Raw genomic sequence first — 8,972 nt, 5'->3', positions numbered from 1 at the left:
AATTTGACAAAATTACACAATGCTTCTAATAAATACTGCAATGTAGTTATTTTATGCTTTCTTCGTGCGTTGTTCACCGCGGACCATCCTTTCGTTATTCGTCCTGTAAGCCTCGCACAGACATGGGTAAGCGCTCGCGCTATTTTGAGTCATTCGCTCGTTATTACTAATTAAGTGCTGCCGACTGCACTTAGAAACGAATAATGAAGTTCGATGTTCGTTATTTTACGACGAACGAGGTCGACTGGCGTCTACTGCAGTCGGCAGAGATCTATGACGGCATGCCGTCATGCGGCCAGCGGACATGGCGGCACACGTTTACACGTGCAACGTTGTGAATGCTGCTGCGATTGACATCATGTCGGCGATTCTCGCATTTTTTTTTTCTCTTTACACGATTAAATCAACCTACTTGAATGTAATGAGCGGAGTCTAGTACCACGGCCGACTACTTTTAAAGCCTCCACGCCCGACGTATTGGCTCTGTTAGTGTTACGAGACCGGCGGCATTTGATTCCTGCTTCGTCTAGGAACTCGGTAAAGTGATGACTTTCGCTGGTTGGTGCATGCTAGAAGAAGGAACGCGTCGTTTATTTTAAGAAACGAAAGCGACTTATTGTTATCTATGGGACGTATTGCCGCGTGTTCGAGCCTGCTCGATTGCGGCGTTAGGCGCCGTGCTACTTACGATTAGTAGGATTAGTGGCCGTGTGTGTTGACTGTTGCTGCGTGCTTGTCCAGGCAAGCCTCGTGGATTGCGGACGGCGCGCAAGCACCGCAGCCATCGCCGTGACCAGCGGTGGCATGACAAGGACTACAAGAAGGCCCATCTGGGTACCCGCTGGAAGGCTAACCCCTTCGGAGGCGCCTCGCACGCTAAGGGCATTGTGCTCGAAAAAGTGTAAGTGCCCACCTCTTCAGGCTTGCGGCTGCGTTGGTGAACCCACTGCATGCGGTTGTTGGTGCACACATTGAAAACTGCGTTTGTTGGCTGCTCAAATGAATGATTGCAGCGCCGCAACGACCGGTTTGGGGAAACCAATCTGATTCTCTGCCCCGTTGGTGAACGGTGTCTTTCGTTTCAGCGTTTATAGGTTTGATGGGTGTTCTAGCTTGAGTTTGGAGTTCAACATACGTTTTAATGTGGCGTGAAAAGCTTGCGCTAAGATAGGCCGTACTGATTGCGCCATCCTGTCATAAAATAGCTGAAGGGAGTGAAATGTTCAGGAATACATGATGCCATCTAGATGGGAAAACGCCGAGTAATGATTGGCCATATTCATATTTCCGCAGTTTGGGTGTTTTTTTTTTTTTTTTCGCTGGAAAACTGGCAACATTTGGCCGACTGGTGGCCACATCCTCTGAAACGGGCAAATGCGTGGCAACAAAATATTGGCCATTGGGCCATGTCGATGCAGCTGCGGTAAACACGAGCAAGTTATCATTAACCCTTCTGCACAGCTAACCTAGAAGGTATCTCAAAAGCTAGGCCTCATGGTTAGTATTACAAGATATGTGATTTTGTTTCCACATATGAAACACCAATATTATCTGAAGGCTGGCCACCCTTGCTGCACGTGTGTAATGTCCTTTCTCGTCTTTTCACCCGCACAGTGGTGTTGAAGCCAAGCAGCCCAACTCTGCCATTCGGAAGTGCGTCCGAGTACAGCTCATCAAGAACGGCAAGAAGATCACCGCCTTCGTGCCCCGGGACGGTTGCCTGAACTACATTGAGGTGAGTGCTCCTGGTCTCTTCTTCATTCCCTGTACTAGGTGTCACAGTACCAAGGATGACTGTACACTTGCTGGGCAATAATCTGTAGAGCCTTAGAGCACTGTCACTACCCCTATAGTTGTATTGAGAATGACTGATACTTTGAATACCACAGTATGTGCAAATTCAGCATCTGTGAGGAAAAGAATCGTGTGACCATCATCCTCTTCACTGTTAGCGTCTTCTTCGTTCAAAGAAATTTGCCATACTTTTGCTTCAGCACGTTTCCTTGAAACCAGTAGTAGCAAGAGGACAATTTGTGAATACACAGTCCAGCAGTGGCTGATTTGGCCCAAACCACTAGACAAGCTAAAACCTACGTTTCCATCTTTGCCTTGTGATGCATCTGGTGTGGTGCATAGGTTGGCAAACTCACTCGGATTGAGCCGTGAGTCAGGCTGGGTAATATGAGTCTGAGTCCAAGTGAGCCCTAAGGGCAAAATATATTTCATGAGTGAGTCTGAGTGAGCTCCACATTTTTCTGCCGACCAATGGTCCTATCTACTCAATTTCAGCATTACTATCAGCTTTATGATGACTCACATTTATACTCACGTCTACTCACACATACTTCAAAGCACTAGTGTTCATACGCTATCTCAATATTTATTGATCGGAGGCATGAATTGCCGAGGGGGGTGAAAGGAGGGATGTTTGACCTCCCTCTGGCAAAATATTTCATTGGAAGTTCTTGATAAAATATCTTGTCAGAGTCATCTTTTTCGATAAAAATGCCCTTACTGCATTGATAACTCATATTTGAAGGTATGAGATCAAAACGCGCCAAGTAGAACACCAGTTATATCAGATATTGATGTTAAAGCGCCTTGACATTATTGCCGAAAAGGTTAATTATGCACTAATGGACTCGTGAGTCGACTCACTCAGATCAAGCAGTGATTTGAGTCTGAGTGAGCAATATTTTGGTGAGTTTGCGTCCAGTTGAGAAAAATTTCAGTGAGTCCGAGTCCAAGTAAGTCCGAATAAGGAAAATTTTGGCGAGTCTGAGTCCGAGTGAGTCCTAAAGGCAAAATATATTTTATGAGTGAGTCTTAGTGAGCTGCACATTTTTTGCCGAGCTACGGTGACTGGTGGTCATTGTTTCTGATCTTGTTTCAAGCGGTACAAGTTATTCAGCGCTGACTTGAGTGCAGCCACTCGACCATGCTTCTATGTGCATGTACTGGTAGCGACAGGAAAAGCCTCTGTGTGGATGTACTTGCACATAAATATGTGGGACTATCTCTAAACTTTCAGTGAGGTCGACGTTCTGTGCACAATATTTGCACCTCAAGATGACATGCATCACCATGGGCAAATAATTTCAGTAAGCAAAGTGTACAGGCAAAATTCTGGAAGTAGTCTTAGCACCATGGCGGCATTGTATGCAGCCTCGGTCGCCGGCAAGTGGCTGGAGCAGGTGCTCCTCTGCGACTTGTGGTGGATTCAGGCAGTGGGACAAATGCCTCTTTGGCCTGCGGGCTTGCCGTCAAATTGATCCTCTACTTGATGCGTAAAGATAGAGAGGCCATGGTTGGTCTACAGAATGCGTGGACTAACAATACCGAAAACACTTCTGTGGGCCGCGTGCTTGCAGGGGTGGTGCGTGAGCAGGGCCGCTTATCTTTTTTGGCAGCCAGGCATGCTGGTGGAACATGTGCTTTCCGTTACGAAAACACGTGCGTGACAACGTTTGGGGTTTGAACTGGCCTCGGCCCGCTTGTGTGTGCGGTGCAAGCGGCCAGACCACTTGTGGATCGGTCAAATGTGTAAACCCACCTTTAAGCACCCTCCCTCGTGTGCCTTGCTGCACAGTGCACCAGAACATATAGAGCCTACTATGCGGTGGCTCTCAACACTGCTAATTAATGCATGCACGTTGGGTATCTTTGAAATTCACAGCCCATCCCTCAGAAACCCTGTATGGTAGATCATCGCAGTTTGTTTTAAAGGGTAAAGGAGGCTTTGTCTTTTTTAATGATACGATAGCCTACCGGCCAGCTGATCGAGCGTGACGTTGAATGCCATGACAGACTGTCTGCAATGTTTATGGTATCTTTCTTTGCTAGGTTGCCAGCACTGAAATGTTGCACTGGATGTAGCTGGAGATCCTGCCAGTGTCAAAATCCATGCAGAAACTACAATTGCCGATCTCGAAGGCTATGTTTGTTGGCCACACGTAACGGTTGCCTTTATACATTATGTGCATTGGCGTCGCCATGGCTGCCATCTTGGGGTACCAGGTGGTTGAGACGCTGTGTGAACTTACTCGAACATGCAGAGCAAGAAACTGTTACATCAGATTAGTGCCGGTGCCTCCTCGCGTTCGTTTGTGCTCATCCTTGGCATGGCTGGCGAACAGAAGAACGCAGGGACGGAACGACTGTGTGTCCTCCCATGCACTGACACTCTAATGAGAAAGAAGGTCACGTTGGCGGCCATGTTGAGGTATTCAGCGTAGAGAACCTGTCTGTGCCGTCACGGGAACACTATGTATTGAACAGCTACCACGGTCAAACAGCAGGCCAAGCCAAGCTCAGTCAGTTCGGTGTGGCATTTGAGGTGAATGGTAGCACGTACGAATACGACGTGGATCCTTATTTGAACAAGGAGAAAATTGCAGAGTACTGCAACACCAACTAGTCCAACGTCGTTCCCTTTTGGCGTTTGAGGGTTTGCGTTGTCAGATATTCCTGCAGCTAGGCCTGATTTGCGTCCCACACTTTGTTTCGCTCCCTTGTTTTTCGCTTGGCGTGCGAGGCCAGATATGCTGAAATGGCTCCGACGCCACCCATTCCATGTGCACTGTCTGAACTAAAGATATACGGCATGCAAAGCCCTGACGATGGCAAGAAAAGCAGTGATTATTCACTAGGTGGAAGGCGGCCAAGTTGGGCGATCAGATCATGCATCAGCTACTCAAACCAGCGCATGTCGACAGTGACTGCCATGATGACGCGCCTCCCACACCACAGCCATCAAATGCGGATTCAGTGTAGGCCATCACAGTGCTATTGCCGACCTACAGGAGTGGCCAAACATTAGCTGAAATAGAGGCTGACTTGGTCACATGACAGGTTTTTTTTCCGACCACTGGGCGAATAAAGGTGCTTTTTTCTGGCGAATCTTTTTATTTTTTACTTCTCGGCGGTTCCTGCCGAGTCCGAATAAATGGCCGGCGACTGTATCTCAAGCCGTTGGCACATAAACAAATGCTCCACGCATGCTCTGAGGTGTGAACGGTAATGCAGCTCTATTCGTGTGTTGGTAATTAAACTTGCAATAGCAAACTGCACCTGTCGGCTGCGACCTTGTCCGGTCATCTTCGCACTTGCTTGATTGTTTCAACTGAGAGAAATGTTGGAGTTGCCAAACGTAGGTCACAAACACATCCAAATGCGCGCCAGAGTGGAGCAGCGATGCTGACACAGCCAACCAGTTTGAAAAGTGAACGGGGCAGCCATGACATGTCTTTGACACCAAGCATAGCCTTCGAGATCCGAGGTCGCTGCCACTGAGGTGTCCGTCAATGACTAGTAATCTGAGGATGAAGGTAGAAGCAAGTCATGCCACATGTCGCTTAGTGGGCATGTGGCATGAGATCGATAAATTGTGCTCTGAGACCTCTACCGTCGTTAATTTCGCCACCATAGGTTTAATAATAGAGGAGAAAAACAAGTTCAAAGTTTCATTTTTAAGTTTCGTACCGAAATCTTCTCGCGTGACGTCACGGATTTCAGTGTATTTATCATATTTTGGCGCCATTGGCTCAACAAAATTACTCCAAACTTGGTACGTTATGTCTATGGCTCTTTCAGAAGACAGTGTACTTCATATTTACCGATTAGGAACTACGTAATCTCTAGTAGGCGCCGTCAAAACGTGCGACATTATGGCGAGTGGTGCGGAAACTTCAAGGTGGCGTCGCCACTTACATTTTGTTTTTGCACGGTTTCTAGCTTACTAAGCGTCTTCTCGCAGCAGGCGTGGTGTTTTTGGTATCGTGAAAGAGTACTTTACTAATATGAGAAAATTGGTTTTGCTCTTTAGTGTCCCTTTAATACCGTATTTACTTGAATCTAAGCCGATGTTTTTTTTTGTTTTCGAAAAAACGATGTGGCGAAAGTGGAGGGGTCAGCTTAGATACGAGTACTACAATGATTAAGTTTCTTTCTTTTTCTGGCCTTGCGAATTTCGGGGGTCGGCTTAGAATCGGGGCCGGCCTAGATTCGAGTAAATACGGTACATTTGTCTTATGGAGCTTGACTGGACCATGCCACTTAGTGCAAATTGTTGAAAAATGGTATTAGTGATGTGGATACAGTCGCCGACCGATTTTTCGGACCTGGCGGGGACCGAAAAAAAGTCCGAAAAATCGAACAGCCCAAAAAATTCATTTTCGCCAAAAATGTGAAATTTATTGCATCAGGCAGGCTTACTTAATATCCTTGATGCGACCTTGCCTCATATTACGCTTGGAGGCAATTTGGTTTGCCCGTATTTGCGCCAAGGTGACATCGTCACCGTAAATGCTCGACAGAAGTGGCACTGCATTGGCGATCGCCGCCGCCGACGGCTTCGGAGATCGCGCGATGGCACAGATGGCAGAGCCATGGCGTCAAGCACACAAAATTCGATGCTGCAGACAGCCGCTGAGAAGCACACAACGTCTCGAGGCAACACGACACAAATCGTGCAGAACGACGGCTGAAACAAGCTGCAACAACAATAAAAGAATCCTTCCTCCGCCTCCTCCCTGTACGGTCATGGTACGGTGTGATGACGATAGTGCTGACCGAAGACAAAAGAATGGCGTCCTGTGCCGCGTTTTCTAAAAAGCAGACACTGCCTCCGAAACTTATGGCGTGCGCTTTCTGATCTCGGAGGCCTTAAAGCGTCTTCAGCCAAGCCGGCGGAAAATCCAACATGGCGGCATCTACAATGGTTCAGTGCGTGGCTCAAAACGAGTGATTTAATCCGAAAAATCCAACTTTCAGGGGCAAATTCGTCCGAAAAATCAGTTGAAAAAATGCATTAGCTCTATGGGATCCCTGACGGTGTATTTATGAAGTCCGGATTATCCAACAAGTCTGAATTTTTGGAGTCCGAAAAATCGGTCGGCGACTGTATTAAGTATTTTTTTGCATTTTGTTAAAAGCTACTTATCTAAAACTGGTTGAGAGGTCGTATGCATTGTCGTACAGAAACTGCTTTTGTGGCAACCACGTAGACCAGCTAGGGGAAGAGATTTTTAGTTTGTCCATAGACTCGTTACCATTTACATTTTTACGGGTTACTGGACATGATGGGCAATGCTGGTAGTAGTGACATATGATGATGCAGAACTAATCATGTACACGCAAAGCCAACATTGTAGTGACAGTTTCCTTAACTGCTGGTGAAAAACGTTGCCATTTAGATAGTCACTCACAGCACTTTCATTATTCTGTTTAGACGAGAGCACTGATGTGACTGAAAGCTTTTGCAAAGTTATTGTATTTGGCAAACATGACCCTATAAGTGACACCCACCAAGGTTAGTGACTACGAAAAACCATAAAAAGTACATAAGAAGTCTGTAGACGAACTGAAGTTCTGTGAAATTGATACTGTTCAGAGGCCATTTTACTGAATGTGGTTTTTAATGTCTAACGTTCATTTTTGTCTACACTATGTCAATGGCTGGCATGTTTCACACATGAGCGAGACTTCCAGGGATGCATGTTTCAACTGCGGCAACAGCGTGGTTTGTTTACTGACGTAATGATAGTACACGGGCAGTGTGCACTGCCTATTGTGTTAGTGTGCCTGAACTTTAACACTTCGTTTTCTTGCATGCAGGAGAACGACGAGGTCCTGGTGGCAGGTTTCGGTCGTAAGGGTCACGCCGTGGGTGACATCCCCGGTGTCCGTTTCAAGGTGGTTAAGGTCGCCAACGTGTCCCTGCTCGCCCTGTACAAGGAGAAGAAGGAGCGACCGCGCTCATAGGGCACAATAAACATTTCATACAGCTCACCGAATGTTTCGCATGTTCTTTTAATGGGGTGGATGCTTGCCGAGTTACATTCAGCGCATAGATACAGAGGCCTTGTTGAAAGTAGTTTTTCTGCTTACTTGGGTTTAAGACAAGATTGAGCCTGCCCTTGCAAGTTTCTTCTGGCCAGTTATCGGTTGAATGCTTTGTGTTCTTATAGTAGAATGGCTGTTGTGGTGGCGCAGTGGTTACGGTTCTCGGCTGCTGACCCAAGAGGCGTGGCTGTGATTCCAGCCGCAGCAGTAGCATTTCGACAAGGGTGAAATGCAAGAGGCCCATGTACTGTGACGACTATCTTTGACAGCCCCATAGACTGCTGTCTTCCCATTGCCGTTAATGGGGAACTTCAAAATTTCTTTTAAAACAAAAATTGTAATGATGAAACTTGCCATATAACAATTATTTGCTTTCTATTGAGGTATAAAGCCAATTTTTAATTGGGCACCACGTGGTGTAATTGTGCCTCAATGTGGACAAAAACGATGATTTTCTCAAATTTTAAATTTTTTTCTCATAAAATATAGAAACACTAGTATGGTATGGTATGGAAAAACTTTATTTAGGTCCGTCGGGGCGTGAACTAGCACGTAGCGGGCCGCTCCCACGTCGGGACAGATAGGCCTAACCTGTCCGCCACGTTTCCTTAACTGCTGGTGAAAAACATTGCCATTTACTAGTGGTCTTAAAATATTTTTAACGCCAAATATGCCTTCTGTAGAGTAAGTATACACTACTCTGATATTCATACATAGCGCAATATTACAAGGAAAAATACGTAAACATGGAACATTTGGGCAAATATTTCAGAGGTGTGTATGACAGAAAAATGGCAGTAACTTGTGCTTCGAACTCCTTAAACGCCTTTGCTTAGTATCTCACCCAAATTTGGTGAAGTGGTACTCCAAGAATAACGTTTCTGGTAAACATTACTTGGACGACAGTCTGCTAAAATCAAAATGCTCCCACGTGACCAAATTTTTTTTCTTAGATATTCCAGCAATTCACTGTTAACAATACGATAAATCGGGACAATTTCTTTCGAGTACATTTGAGATGGTCGGCCAAATGGCTGGGATGTTTGGTGTGGAACAACCCATTATCACGAGTCGTCGCAGTTTGCTGGGTTTGTGGACTCCACTGCCGAAGTCGCCGAAATTGGTCTGGG

The 8,972-nt window shown here is 46.2% G+C and overlaps 1 protein-coding gene across 1 annotated transcript; it reads left to right on the top strand.

Moving 5' to 3' along the window:
- Positions 1 to 53: 53 nt before the first annotated feature.
- On the top strand, positions 54 to 7,789 carry LOC119395829 (40S ribosomal protein S23). Its single transcript, XM_037662838.2, has 4 exons — positions 54 to 126; positions 742 to 901; positions 1,615 to 1,735; positions 7,615 to 7,789. The coding sequence occupies exons 1-4, from the start codon at positions 54 to 56 to the stop codon at positions 7,759 to 7,761; spliced, it is 501 nt and encodes a 166-aa protein (XP_037518766.1). The 3' UTR covers positions 7,762 to 7,789.
- The last annotated feature ends 1,183 nt before the right edge of the window (positions 7,790 to 8,972 follow it).

The sequence above is a fragment of the Rhipicephalus sanguineus genome, chromosome 6, assembly GCF_013339695.2.
Source record: "Rhipicephalus sanguineus isolate Rsan-2018 chromosome 6, BIME_Rsan_1.4, whole genome shotgun sequence".
In the NCBI taxonomy this organism is placed as follows: domain Eukaryota; kingdom Metazoa; phylum Arthropoda; class Arachnida; order Ixodida; family Ixodidae; genus Rhipicephalus; species Rhipicephalus sanguineus.
This window is presented reverse-complemented; position numbering and strand designations above follow the sequence as displayed.